The sequence below is a fragment of the Carassius auratus genome, chromosome 4 (assembly GCF_003368295.1).
Source record: "Carassius auratus strain Wakin chromosome 4, ASM336829v1, whole genome shotgun sequence".
NCBI lineage: Eukaryota > Metazoa > Chordata > Actinopteri > Cypriniformes > Cyprinidae > Carassius > Carassius auratus.
Window position 1 is genome coordinate 21,755,690 of NC_039246.1, and position 15,527 is coordinate 21,771,216.

Sequence of the window (15,527 nt, forward strand, 5' to 3'; positions counted from 1 at the left end):
GTAATATGAAGCATATGAATTACTTTCACTTTTATATCATAATCATCCATCTAAAAACATGAAAGTTATGGAGCATTAAGAGTAACCAGAGAGAAAAAACAAAGCACTTGCTCATATTTTGCTCCATAATCTCTACCTCCCCCAACAGCTGTACCATTTCCAAGTGGCAATAAAACCCACCAGCATCACTCAGTGTAATCCCAACAGAGGGATCCATAACAGCCCCACGCACCCTGATGTCAGTAAATGTACCACAGTGCTCTCTTTGGCATCGCCTGCCAGGTCATTTACTGCAAATTGAGTAGATGTACCTCACTGACAGGGCATGTTACCTTTTTTATTAAAAAGTATTTTCTGCATTCCTCTTCTTCCTTTGTCTGTCTGTGCTTTTCCTTGCTCTTTTTATCTTTTGCTGATTTACTGTCATTCATCTTCTGCCTTTTGAAGAGTGCGTCCTCTTCAGCTACAGAGTTGGGATAACTCGGGTGACTCCCGTGGCTGTGAATAGATAGTGTTGTGTTTCTAGGAGATGACTGAGATCAGGTAATCTGTGGATAGTGTGTACAGCGTTTGCCCTACCTGCCTGCTCTGTAGCTCACATCCTGGGGGATGAACCATGAACTCCTGATGACCCCATATATGCACATCCTGTACAGTGATAGACACCCTGACAATTGTAGAATGCATCATATAGCTGTACCTTATTGGCCACTACAATGCAAACAAATAATTTTTCTCAGTATTTTTGTCTTGTTTTCCAGTACAAATATCTTAACATTCTCAAGTCAAGACAAATTTACTTGAGGGAATAAAAAAAAAAAAGGTTTATCATATAGTCTTGTTTCTGGACTATATGTACTTTATGACTGGACTATATGACTAAATGTATCAAAATGAAGTTAGTTTAAGTTTAAACAAGTAAAAAATTGTGGTAGGAAAATAACTTAATTTCCAAGGAAATGCCATTGGCAGATAAGTGTGTTTTAAGCTAAACTCACAAAAATTTTTTTTTAATTTTTTTTTTACAGAAAACAGACACGTATCCTGGAAAACTAAAGATAAAAATACTAAGTTGTATGATTGATTGATTGCAGTTTAGCGAATTATTAGAGGAGACCTTTTTATGATGGGCTATTTGCTGATTTTTTATATTTAACTGTGCACCCCCCCCCCTTCATTTAATTTTGATTACTTTTAATATTTTCAGTGTTTATTCTTCTCATACTGTGTCACATACAATCATAGTTTAAGACATTAAATGGATATCAGTATTTCATACTATACATTATAATGTTAACATTAGTTAATGCTATATAAACTAATATGAACATTTTTATTGACATCAACAAAGGTGAAAAAATTAGCAATGTTAATAAATGAGACCTTGTTATAAAGTGTTAATAATAACAGCTATTTAGAGATTATCAGTCAAAACATAATAATGTCTGTCTTATCCAGTCACTTTTCTGTATTGGTTGCATTTGTATTGGATGTTGTTTCTTCTTACTAATACCACCTAATCTAACTGAAGCCCTGTAATCCACTTAAAATGAGGTTATGAGTGTGCTGCTGGATCCGTGAGGATGCTTTTATGAGAATGAGTTTCTGGCTTCATGCACTACTGCTACCTATGCATCTAACATTGAGGACCTCACATATTCAAAGTGCTAACACATGCGCACACACCAGCACACACAATCACACAGTTCTTCAAATACGCCCGAGTGTAAATCCTCATATTTGCTGAGATCAAAGTCAGTAAATGCAGCTCACCTCCCCATCCAGACAGCGAACACTGCATATCTTTTCATAACATAGAAATCATAACCTTAGGGAGCAATCTAACCTGCAAAAAAAAACGTACTAAAAATATATTTATATTGTCACGGAAGATTTATTTCCTCTTTGCCATTTGACAATAGACACCTTTTTAAGAACTGAGATATTTGCTTTATAGTGTCAATATTTGAACGTTAAAAAATCTATCTAAACGTAATTCTCTCTCTCTCTCTCTGAGTTATATGGCCTTTACAAATGTTCTCAAAATGTCAGCCCAAAGAGTTATATATAATTGATTATTATATGCCTTTTATTTTTGAAACTTTTTAGTTGGACACATAATTTCCATAATCATAATTTAATAAATGCTATTACTCTCAGTAACATAATGTTCTCATAATTTAACTGTGTGTATATGTTCCTGTCTGTCTCAATGTCTGTCTGTCTGTCTGTCAATCTGTAAACATTTAGCAATAATTGTGCCTGGCTGGGGCTATATACATACAATAAGATGCCAAATTCTACAGAAACCTACAGCTGCTTAATAGGTTGAAGATCATTATCACAAAATGTCAACTTGTTTACAGGGAAGAGTATCTTTATTTTTGAGGCAATAATAGCAGTTTGTTGTATTAAACTAAAACTGTATTTGAAGAGTTCATCTATCTATTGTTCATATATCTATCTATCTGATAAAACTCTAACTTGTCATTCAACGCTATGAGCTCGTGATGCCTAGCAGCGCGTACAGTATCTATTGTGCGGCGCGCGCTCCTTGTATGGAGCCACACGCGTGATGGAGATCGCGCGCAGATGGGTGGGGGGGCGTGTGGAAACTGATCCGCCACAGACTCTCTTAACGTACTGTCAAAGCGGAGAGACACGGAAACGCCCTGTCAGTCTCCACATCTCTGGAGAAACATCTGAACTGATTCAACAGGGCACAGGCTGAAGTAGCTGGAGGGACCAGAAACATCTGAGATTTGATTTTGGAAGTATAGAGGCGCTCATGGCGCCAGCTCGGCTGCTTTAGGAGGGTCACTTCAGTGGATTTTAGTGGGAGAAACTCGTCTGTTGTTGGATGTCAGTCAGAAGAATGGATGCGTTCAGATTGTCCGCTGCTATTCTTCTAGTTCTGTCTTTATTCAGCTGTGGAAGCGCTATACAGTTTCCCGACTCCCATCTGTAAGTAGGCAGTGCAAAACTTGCTATTATTGTTATGATTTCTGAGTTGTTTCACTTCTTACTATCAGCATTTTTGTTGGCTATAATTGCAAAAGCCTTTTACGTTTTTGTATTCCAAGAGCGGAAGATAGACCAGTACTTTTCAAGCCAGAAGTTGTGTTTACACAGGGACGTTACGCGCGTTCCGTGTCCGCTTTTTTGGAGACAGTTGTTTGGAGATGCACATGCGTCAGAGCGATGGTTTTCAGCGTTGCATCGCGTTTCAGTGGCGGTTTGTTAAGTTCTTTTTTTTTATCGATTTGACACTTTTCTCCAATGCAATATAGCCTACTTGTTCTAAAAACAGTTAGCACAGCCATACAGACTTTGTTTTTGGTTTTTTTAAGCTGGTGAAAGTAACAGTGTTCTAATAATTTTGGGCACCACTGAATGTGTGTTGTTACATTAATTATCCTGAATTATGTATCTTGCTTTTCATTTACATCTGGAAGTGAATTTCATTGCATTTTATCTAGACTACATATTTGCTGCACTTGCATAGGAGGTTTGAATCCATGCTTAATAATCTCCCGTCTCAACATGTCCACAGGCCTCTTTCTTAGAGGCTGGTGATGCTGTTCTGGACCACTATGTCAACATTGCTGCTGTTCAATTTGAAAATAATCTTGATTTTCCACCTGAATGATCTCAAACTTAAATTCTGAAGCAGTTGTGGTAAATGTCTAAATGCTTAGGAAAAAGCTTTTTTTGTGTGTGTGTGTGTCGAGTGTATGATTAACCAAATAAGTTGTCAGTTTAGAGCCAATCAAAAATACACTATGATCATTTGATAGAATGAAAAATTACAGAGTTTTGTTTGTTGCGTTTGGACAAATGGTGCATAAAAGTTTTGAATTTGTGTAAAAGTATTTATCCTCCCCCCATACATTTTAAGTATTAGTTGGTTGTATTACAGTATTTTACTGTAAAGTATAAATGTGGTATTGCAATGTAGGTTTGTACAGTACAGTGCTGCTAAAACTACTAAAGACATTTAGTGGAGATAAAATACAGGCAATATGTGATGAACATGTGACCTATTTCTTTTTGGCATGTTTCGTCTCTGACATCCTATTCGTGAATAAATAATTTATTTGAGTCAGATCTTTTAAATGAATCACGTTGATCCAACCAACCCCTCCAATAGATAAATAAATAATAATTACTTTAAGTATATGACTGATCCAATTCTCAAATCAAACTCAAGGACAAATGGAATAGCCTATATATATATATATATCTCAAAACTTTTACCAACTTGATATTTTTCTGTACTGCAGAAGAAAGTCATACAAGTTTAAAAAGACATGTGGGTAATAAAGTAATGCCGGAATTTGTGAGCTGTCCCTTTAAATCTTTCATATTATTTTTGTTATAAACTGTAAACTATGTAATCTTTTAACAAATTAATTCACAACATGTTATGTGGTTTTATAACACCAGCCAGGCTGCTAGTGCAGACAAGTGGTCATCAAAACCAGATGTGCCACCTGTGTCCTGTGAGTTATTTTTAGTTGAGCAGAGCCTCTTACAGGTGTAGAGTTGCTCGACCGTGCTCTCCATCCTGTCGCTGGCGTTAAACTACTGTACACTTGTTGGGTTTTAGTGTGTTTCACAACATCTTTAAACTGATATAGTTCCTCTCTATGACAGATTGGACACAAGAACAGCTCAAGGCATAGAAACAATCATCTGTCAAACGCGAGCAATCAGATTCCACTCTTTGCTTGAGATTGTTTGGGGTTGAGACAGAATTTGGTAATATGTAAATCACAGTCTGATGTCCTTAGGCCTTTGTCTACTCTGTGTTGTGAGTTTGTACCTGATCTAACAAGTTAAAATTGACTTGAAATCAAAATCTGGTCTATTTACTTGGTCTTGTTGAATGATTTGTTGGTTTACATTGTTCTAAATAGACAAAATAGTCATATTAATAGTCTTTAGTTAAAATGTAATAACTTGTTTTGTTTCTAAAATGACTTTCCTTTTTAGCAGGCATCACAAATTCTGGCGCATTCTTGTATTTAACACCCATTTGCTTTCATGCAACAACCAAAACCCAACAGATAAACAGATGTTCCTTCCTGCTTATATCATATTTCTCTGAGAAATGTCACATTACATAAGTGATTTTTTCTTCCCTTTTCCTCCTGATCTGAATGACTACATCTTTGTGCCCAAACTCTAACCTCCTAATGCCAGAGCCTGTCTGCTTCTGACTGCACTCTCCTCCCCAATCTCCCTCGTCCCTTCTTAGTGTCTTGTGGCTTTTGCTGTGCTGTGAGGCAAATGATTAATGTCCTCAGATCTGAGGCTGATGTCACCCGTTCCATCCGGAAAGCTTCTCGAGAGAAGCACAAAGCAGGTAGCGCCTCTATGCACTTTTGCCATTATTTAGATGTTATGAACTGTCATCTTTGCTTCTGTAATGGTTAGGGACCTGTCGTCCTCCTTTTAATGAGCTCTCATGGCTTTCATGATAATAAACAGACTTTTAGCTGTGAACTTATACACTTTGCATGGCTTATTTTGAACTGAATTCATCTGCTTAATATTTTTATGCCAAAAAAATGGCATTATTTACACTTCCCTTCAAAAGTTTGGAGTTAGTGAGATGTTTTAATATTTCTAAAATAAGTCTTTTATGCTCATCAAAGCTGCATTATCTGCTCCAAAATATTGTAAAATCAGCATCATTGTGAAATACCATTACAACTGAAAAAGAACTGTTTTCTATATTCATATATTTTCCCATAAAATTAACATTTCTGATGGCAAAGCTGAATTTTCAACATTATTTATCCAGTCTTCAGTGTCACATGATTCTTTAGAAATTATTCTAATAAGCTAGTTTGATGCTCAAAAAACATTACTTATTATCAATGTAAAAAAGAAAAGTTCAGAATACAAAAAATATAATTGCATTTACAGTAATGTTTGATCAAGATAATGCAGGAGACGGTGAAGTAAACATCAGAGATGCTTTGCCACAAGCTGCAACCGTAGGAACTATACTAACTATGGTGATGAAGATCTTCTGAGATGTTATTCCTCGGAGCATCCACGTTGTTGGAACCCTTGCGCATCATCAGCAGGGATCTCAGGGTCTCAGGTGTTTCGCCCCTTAACCTGAACACCTCGCCTGAGTGGGGCAGCGAAGACTGGCTTGCCTTCACCTGCAGAAGGGTTCCAACTGTGGGCTCTCTTCAGTCACAGCCATCTTGAGCTGGACTCAGCTGCTGCAGCTATATCCCTGGTGGCTTTTTTCAGCTGTTTAGACTCCAGGCCAATTCGCTAGAGGAAATAGCGCACCGATTTTGCAGGGAACCCACGGCAACCGACTTCGATAGGGTAGCTGGTTGCATGCCACCCTTTTACAGCAGCTTCGTCAACCAGATCCTGGTACTTTGCTTTTTTCAGTTGGTAGGATGTGGCTTACCTCTCTTCCCAGGACACCGTAAGCTCAGCAATTATGATGGTTTTAGTGCTCCTGGATTGCAGGACCATATCTGGTCGGAGGGAGGTTGCTGCCACGTTTCTGTGGGAAGACAAGTTTCCTCTTCAGGTCCACTCTCAAATCCCAGTCAGAGGCTCGTTGCAAGGAAGAGGGTGGGTTCTTGGCCACCTTCCCGGTCTTATGAGCTTTGTCTCCTTCCCTCACAAAGGTTATGGTATCGGGCGGATGGGCCTGCTTGTTATTGGCTTTGACTCGCTGGTGTTACACCCATTTTGCGATTTTATTGAGGACCTTGTCATGCCTCCGTCTGTACCGCCCTTCTGCCAATGCTTTTGGACAACCAGTCAGGATGTGGTTCAGTGTACGGGAGACCGCTCCACATTGGTTGCATGATGGGTCTTCCTCTCCATCCCAGATCTTTATGTTTTTTGGTGTTGGCAACAGATCAGTCACAGAGTGCTGGAGAAAGCTCAGCCTTCCTTGGTCGATCTGCCATCTTCCCGCTGTAATGTCCAAGGCCCAGGCGTCCCTGGCATACCACACCCACGATTTCCTAGTTTGATGCTCAAGAAACATTACTTATTATCAATGTAAAAAAGAAAAGAAAAAAGTTATTTAATTGATTCTTTAATGAGTAGAAAGTTCAAAATACAAAAAATATAATTGTATTTACAGTAATGTTTGATCAAGATCATGCAGGAGACACAAAGTACTTAACACAGGAGAGCAAAGTACTTATTAAAACTGATAATTTGTACTACAAATGACACAAATAAACAATCACTGGGTAATTCAAACTGTCAAATGGTCAAAATGCAATCAAACTTATTTATGCCTCGGTGCATGCTGGGAAAAGAGGGTGTTTTTGGACTGTACAAAAGCATTTTCCTTGTTTGACTTAAAATTTTATTTTATTTTTTTGTCTTGTGGGCTAAATGTAAACATCTATCTATATCTACACACATATATAATAAAAAAAACTTACTGCATCCCAAACCTTTGCATGCCACTGTATGTATGAAAACCAAGAATAATTATTTTTTTACTGCCTTGACTTTGGATCCGGACACTGAGGTGATTTCTCAGCACGTGATGGATTCTTTGTCCATCAAACTAGATTGATGGTTCCCTCATGGCTCAGGTTTCTGGGATGACAGTACTGGATCGGTTAGCCTCTCTTCATCTTGGAATCACACTTCTACAACATTTGCGTCAGAGTCCTTGCCATGTTGTACATTTGACTTCAAGCATAATCAAATTTCATGCTTAAGCAGTTCGATACATGGGCCTTTCCTGTTTCTAGCCTTATTCCTCCCATCTCAGAGTGCAAAATGAGCATTATTTGCCCTTTGGAAATCAGCCGGCTCACAGTCTTTGTGGTGTGGGCTTAACTTTGAACTGCGGCTCCAGAGTTTTAGATCTTTCCAGAAAAAAAAGATTTTGCTAGTACATTATGTGTTTGTGCTGTGCTTATGTGTTTAGGGGCAGTTTTTTTAACACCTTAGTTCAGCAGGAAGCCTTTTTGTAGGTATTTGCTGAGCCCTCTGAAAACAGCTGGGAGCAATTTTTGTCACTCAGACACTCGGGCAAAGTTAAAGCTCTGTCAGATTCAGGGTGAATGGCAGAAGACCAGAATGTTTCTTGTGTCTTACCAATTAATAGTCTTGTGCAAACTGCACAGAAGTTTTTACTTTCTTTCCACACAAATAGGCTACATTTACATAGATATGTCAGTGAAAACATTATTTTTTTTTCATTTCTTTCAGTTGATTTGTAAAAAGCTAATTATGTTTTTTAATCTATTTTTTAATCAATGATGAATTTTGAATTGAACGAAACTGTGATTGTGACAAAACTCAAATTTGTTAAATGTATTTACTTATAACTTTTTTTACACTTTAATTTCATTTAAATGTATATTTTATTTTATCATGTTTTATTTCATTTTATTTCTCAAATTGGAAAATTTGAAATCCCCCGATTTCGACCGGTTTAGACAAAGTTGTCCCCAGAGTAAAGCTAAAGTCAACCCACTCAGCAGAAGTCCTCCAGTTCCCATGCCCACATATAATATGTTGAGTCTTATTTTGTTTTCATTAGTGTCATAATTGTATGGTTTCAGATGATTTTAGTAGCCCCACAAAATGTTGCCTTAACATTAAATAATGCTTGATGTTTTAAAGAACTGCAAAGATACATACATACATTCTGAGAGTATGTAAACTTGTCTACAGGCTCATATCTCACAATCCTTCCTCATTTGTGCTAAAGATACTCTAAATAACTGATTAGTGGATTCTTTAGGCTATTTGTGAGAGCTTGTGGCTTTAAAAACAGACAGTAAGATAACTTATTGATCTTCTGCAGCTCATAAGTATTGCGTTAGAAATATCAGTGTTATTCTATATTTACACTACTGTTCACAAGTTTTGTTAAATTAATACTTTTATTCAGCAAGGATGCATTGATCAAATATGCATTGTTGCAAAAAAATCTTTTTCAAACAAATATGTTGTTATTTCAGCTTTTTGTTTTCCCAAAAAAATCTTATGCATTTTTTATACGATCATGTGACACAGCAAACTACAGTACAGAAATATATTTTAAAATGTATTAAAATGTAAAATAATTTCTTAAAATTGTAATGATATATGTCATAATGTTGCAGTTTTTTACAGCATCTGTATAAAAAAGCAGCCTTGGTGAGACCCATTTCAAAAAATAGTTTATGTTATATATTATATCATATAAGATTCACCAGTGACTATTTATTTATTTACTGTAGGTTCTCAGTCTGTCTAGTTTAGAATTAGAGTTGTAATATAAGAAGTTATCAGTCACATGGCATTCACGGCTCAGGTGATTGGCTCAAAAATGTTTTTTAAAATGAGACCAAACCATAAAGATCCTGTTCTTCAGGGCCAAAAAAACTGCCTTTGAAATTATTATAATTTTTTTGACAGAATGATTAACATTTGTATTACAACAGTCTTACTTTAAATACAAATTTGAGCTACAGTATATTAACCCATTGTTGTTGTTGTTTTTTTTTTTTTTGGTAGTTTTAGCAAAATCTTGGTTCATTTTTATACGTGAGGTGGACAGATTGATATAAATTTGACATTTTCCCCCACAAGGCCAATTTCACTGTTTATGACACTGACGCAGGAGAAGCTGTACAAAGTCCAGAACGAACAGTGAAGGACAGATATTGGAGGGAAACAAGCATGTGTTGCCATGGTTGTTGTATAGGGTTGAGATTAAGCTTAGTTAAGGTTAGAATATGATATGCTAACTTGCATTGGTGTACTTGAGGTACCCTGGGCTTAACATACATGTGCATCTTAACATCTGTTTATAAGACGTGTGCTATAGTGAGACAGACAGATGTCCTGACCATGAGTGAAGGAAGGAGAAAAAGAGGGACAGAAAGGAGGAGAGATGTATTTGTGGAGACAGCCACGGTTGCCAGAGGAGATTACTAATGTGTAAAGAAACCCTACACTCTCCTTGATGGACTCACTCACGCACATACTCACTCTCTGCCAGCTATCGCAGGATGCAGAAAGAGCATATTTAGATTTCAGCCTCACATTTAGGAATTCATTCTGACATAAATCAGTTTTAATCAGAAATTTCAATATCAGGACCTAAGGGAAGCTCAGTGCCGGGGGAGAGAGATCCATATTTTACATGCTCCACAAGACAGGCGTAGACAAAAATGTTACATCCAAAAAATATGTATACTGTATATAAAGTATATTTTTATTGTAGTTTAATTCATTCCTTCTCCTTGTCACAAAATCTGACCTTAAAAAGATTTTTTTATTTATTCAAAAATGTATATATTGTCATTAATTACTCGCCCTCAGTCGTTTCAACCGCAGAAGTCTTATGTTCATCTTTGAAATACAAATACATTTTTTTTTTATATATAAAGCCATTTCTGTCATGGTAAGAAATTTCTGTCTTACCATGCAAATCAATTCAACCCAAATTTTTAAGCATCAAGACATTATAAAAGTAATCCATATGAATTAGGCAGGTTTATCCAAGTTTTCTGTAGAGAGAGATTTATAACAGATTTATTTTAGGCTTTTAGTCACATATTGTTACATTTTTTTTTTTTTCAACTTTTTATAGCTTTAAAGGTTTGGTTCAATGACTTCCAATCGCTCACCCTTTATTAATAATATCTTAATCTGTTTCAAAAATGATGATAGAATTGTTTTCTCAAAATTTATGTTTTTTCATCATATCATCACCCTAATTTTGTTCCTGAACCTAATTTCCAAAGAATGTCCAAGCTGCTCTTCATCATGAATTGAAAGTTGAAGGTGAACTTTGACAGCTTAAATTTCCATCTATTCATTACAGATATATAAAATACAATCCCTTCACAAGACTTGGAATATAGTGCATGGCTCATATGGGCCATTTTTATGATACATGTATGCTATTTTTATTTATTTTTTTGGAGCTTTACCTCACTACAATTACAACGCGTGGAAACATTCAGTGATGTTTATTAAGGAAATGCATTAAGAGTCGGGTGTAAACCTTTTTGGACAGGATGATGATGTGTTGTATTTACTTTAAATATCTTATATTTTTATTTCATTTTGTACTGTCCTTCAGAATCTACATATAGAAGGCCTTGCAGGAAGTATTCATACCCCTTCACTTTTTCACGTTTTTTTTTTTTGTTGTTGTTGTTGCCTTACTACTTTATTACTTTTTTTAAATTATTATTATTATTATTTATTATTATTTTTATTTTTTTTCCATATCTACATTATATACATCATAACGGTAAAGCGAAAAACAGGTTTTTAACATCTTTGCAAATTTAAAAGTAAAACGTAAAGTGTGCTGGTAGCAGCAACATAACAAAACATAAAAAAAAAAAAGGGGTATGAATACTTTCGCAAGGCACTGTATATATATTGATATATATACTCTTATCAACCTGTTCAAAAAGTGGGATATGTTCAATGTTGTGTTGTTAAATTAAGTGTGCCAATACTTGTGACATTGAAAATTAGAAGACATTTTATGACCAATTAATGTAGAAAACCAATGTATTCCAGTGGCCTCACATTCTTTTTCTTGGCACTATATCTCTTTGGTGTGCATGAAATTAGTGCCTGAAAGCACAGCTATGCGGGTTGGCTCCGTTTCAACAGTTTCTAATAATACAACAGTCTGTATTAGGAGAACATCCCTGGTCGTTCACAATGTCACTGTGACTTTGTCTGGCTCCAGCCCCTCCTACCTTGGCACAGCGGGAACTAGAGCTGCACAAGTTGTGCTGACGGTACTGTGCTGAATGTAGTGGGCACACAGAATTTGGGTTGCAGGAGGGTCACAGCGACAGCCCCATTGAACATTCTTCAGTGTTCTTTTATCTTGGGTGTCATTGGTTAACAGAGCATGCAAATGCAGCACACTGAGTTACCTCAGATTAATGTGAGTTCCTAATAACATGATCTTATAATAGTCCTGCTCATATCAGTTGCTGGTAATGAATGAGTTAATATGAAATATTCATATGCAGCGTTAATTAAATTTTAGAAAATTGTGAAAATTCAAAATGATTACCTTTGTCATTGCAATTTTTCAGAGAGTTTACCTGACTCCCTTTCTCTCTGTCTTTAACACATTTCTCACGTAGAAAGAGATGGAACATGATTTACAGTTCTTGTATCTTAGTGGGATTGAATCAAACCACTTCTGTTCAAGAATCTTTGCCACTGACAGGGACAAAAAGCATATTCAAAGAATGAACTGAAAATGCTTTTAACATTGTTTGGTTGCATCTGTTGTCTGTATTAATTCAGTACTTGATTCATAAAAAAAAAAAAAAAAAAAAAACCATTGAGATTTATAAGTGCTAAGATGCAGTGGACCAGGTGTTTCCAAACTGAAGTTTTGCAATGTCCAGGAAATCCTATATATCCAAAAATAATTTCAATGTTTTCTTTCTCTTTCTCAAGCTCTTGGTGCATAAAGAAGATCTGTAAAGTTGCAAAGAATAAAGTCTCAAATCCAAAGAGATATTCTTTATCAAAGTTAAGACTCTGTCACGCCCCCTAAAATGTCTCATTCAAACACCCCCCACATGTCAACTTAACTATGTGGAAATATTTTGGTAATGCCGTCCAAATGTACAGGCAAAGAAATAAGGCATGGTTTCAGTAACCGCAGTTAGTGTTGAAGCAGCCATGTCAGGGAGATGCTGTGTGTATCTAGGTGAATGCAAAAGCACTTTATTTGGTCTTCTGAAAGATGCATTTAGTAATCTTTAAGATTACTTACAACAGAACAGCAACGCATTTTATGGACGACCGTTTCGTGAACCTAGGAGAGGAGATCATTCTGATTTTGCTACAACAATTAGGTGCTTCTGAATCAGCTACTGCAAGTATGTTTTGTTTATATGCTACTGAATGTTCAAATGTGGAGTTGTGTGTGTGTGTGTGTGTGTGTGTGTGCGCACTCTTAACTGTCCCTGGCTTGTGTACTGCAAACACATATGATCTTCATTACTGTGTCTGTCACACCACTCTGTTCCCCTTTTGGCCTTGAACTGGTGATAAAACTAAGAACATTATTAACTGTCTTCACATTTATTTTGAAAGATGGAGCTTGCGATTATGGAAAGGGGTGTTACATTTCCAATGAGTGCTTGCGTTGTTTGGCCAATCACAATGCACTGGGTCAGTTGGCAGACTGAGCTTGTCAAAAGGATTTTGTAGAAAACTATGCGTTTGAGAGAGGCGGGGCATAGCGGACCTACAATAATGTACAGTATTTGAAAAAGAATGTGTTTTTTGAACATTAAAGCATGTCCACATATTCTGTTACACCAAATACACAAAATAATGATCTTTAAAAAAGCATCATATGACCCCTTTAATGTATTATTTAATGGCACATTTAACTACATCTATGATTTGAAGATTTGTTTACCTTTTTTAAAATAATACATGGTAGACAATAAGGAAAATATATATATATATATATATATATATATATATATATATGTATATAAATACTTATGTATATAAATATTCCTAACAAATTAATGAGAACTTTGAAGAAGAAATCTGTATAAAAATCTGAATTTATCTATTCTGTCATTAAGGTTACTCGCTGACTCCAATTAATAAGAAATGTATTCTCTCTCTCCTGCTGAACACAAAAGAAGATATTTTCAAGAGTTTGGGCAACCAAACAGTTGACTTCCAAAATATTTTTTCAAAATCTGTTTGATTAATGTGATAAGGTGCCACCTTTGCGATAAGTTTGTGAAAATTCATCCTTCCTAGAAATTTCATGGTCAACTTTAAGTATTATAACTGGAAATTGGAAGCGTTAAGGAACAGCAGATCATGTAAAGTCACAAAGATGGATCATAGAGGCGTATGGTGCACAGAAGTTGCCAACGCACCAGTTGATACAAAATATTTGAAGATTATTGAATATCAGCAGTAATTTCAACACAAAACTCCCTGCTTTGTGAAATGGATTTCCTTGACCGAGCAGCTTCATGCAATCCTCACATCACAAAGGTGGAAATAACTGATGTCTTCACAGACATCTCACTGAAGCCGTTTCCATCCTGCTTCAATGACTACCAGCCAGTTGCACCTACTCCTATTCTCATGAAGTGCTTTGAATGTCTAGTCATGCACCATATCAGGTCTGCCCTTCCCCACTCCCTGGACCCCTTCCAGTTTGCATATCGGTCCAACCACTCGACCGATGATGCCATTGCCACTGCCTTCCACTCAGCACTCATACATCTAGACCTCTGGCAGTATGGGTCAGCAGTAGCACATCCAGCACCATCACACTGTACACTGGGCATCCCCAAGGATGTGTGCTGAGCCCCCTCCTCTTCACTCTGCTGACACACTAGTTCACATCATCACACAACTCCAGCTTCTTCATTATGTTTGCAGATGACACAACTGTATTGGGTCTCATTAGCAACAGAGATGAGACAAACTACAGGAGCGAGGTGAGCCGCCTGGCCGGGTGTTGCAGTGAAAACAATCTCTCTCTGAATGTGGAGAAGACGAAGGAGATTTTTGTTGACTTCAGGAGAGTGCACACTGAACACTCTAAACCTCAACAGTGCAACTTTGGAGAGATTGAGCAGCACCAAGTTCCAGGGTGTGCACATCACAGAGAACCTCTCCTGGACTGACAACATCACAGCTCTGGCAAAGAAAGCACTACAGCATCTCTACTTCCTCCGCAAACTGAGAAGAGGCACCATCGAGGGCATCCTGAAGAGCTGCATCACTGTGTGTAATGGTGCCTGCAACGTTTAGTGAGAGCAGCTGAGAAGATCGTTGGTGTCTCTCTCCCCTCCCTCTAGGACATTTATGGAACCCGTCTCATCTGTAAAGCCCTCTGCATCGCAGGTGATCCCACCCACCTGTCACACAGCTTCTTCAGTCTTCTGCCATCAGGGTCTCAAGGCCAGGACCAACAGACTGAAGGACAGCTTCATTCATCAGGCTGTCAGGAAGCTGAACTCCCTCCCGACCTTGCCTCCCCTCCCCTCCTTTACCCCAGGCACCACTGAACTCTGAACCCCCTCCCCTCTTCCCCACCCCCCTAGCTCCTACATTCCCAGTTCCTTCCACTCCCCCCTCCCACTAACAAACAGTGCAACCTGTCCTTCAACCAATACACCCGTATAGGTCATTTGTCCAAATCCCTGAAATACGACCCATCAGAGAATATACTACAATTGTGCCCCTATCGGCAACAGGACATTTTCATATTAATGATTTGTACTCTTTTATTTGCATGATAATTCAGGTTTCGCAGAGCTCAGTTGGTAGTGCATTGCGTTGTATAATGAAATGTAATCATACGATCATGGGTTCGATCCCAGAGAAAGCATGTGCTTATATAATGTATATGCTCTATAAATCATATTTTTGCATGATTTCTGTGAGGGGTAGGTTTAGAGTAGGTTGGGGTTAGGTATGGTCATTCGAACAAATAACTTTAAAACATAAATATGTTTTATGTAATTGTAACTACC

The 15,527-nt window shown here is 37.2% G+C and overlaps 1 protein-coding gene across 1 annotated transcript in view; it reads left to right on the forward strand.

The window, feature by feature from the left end:
* Positions 1-2,589: 2,589 nt before the first annotated feature.
* Positions 2,590-15,527, forward strand: part of LOC113062550 (voltage-dependent calcium channel subunit alpha-2/delta-1-like) — a 51,366-nt gene continuing 38,428 nt past the window's right edge. Inside the window, exon 1 of the mRNA XM_026232473.1 lies at positions 2,590-2,964. Coding sequence (XP_026088258.1) covers positions 2,861-2,964 — 104 coding nt within the window. The 5' untranslated portion in view covers positions 2,590-2,860. The remainder of the gene's footprint in view (positions 2,965-15,527) is intronic.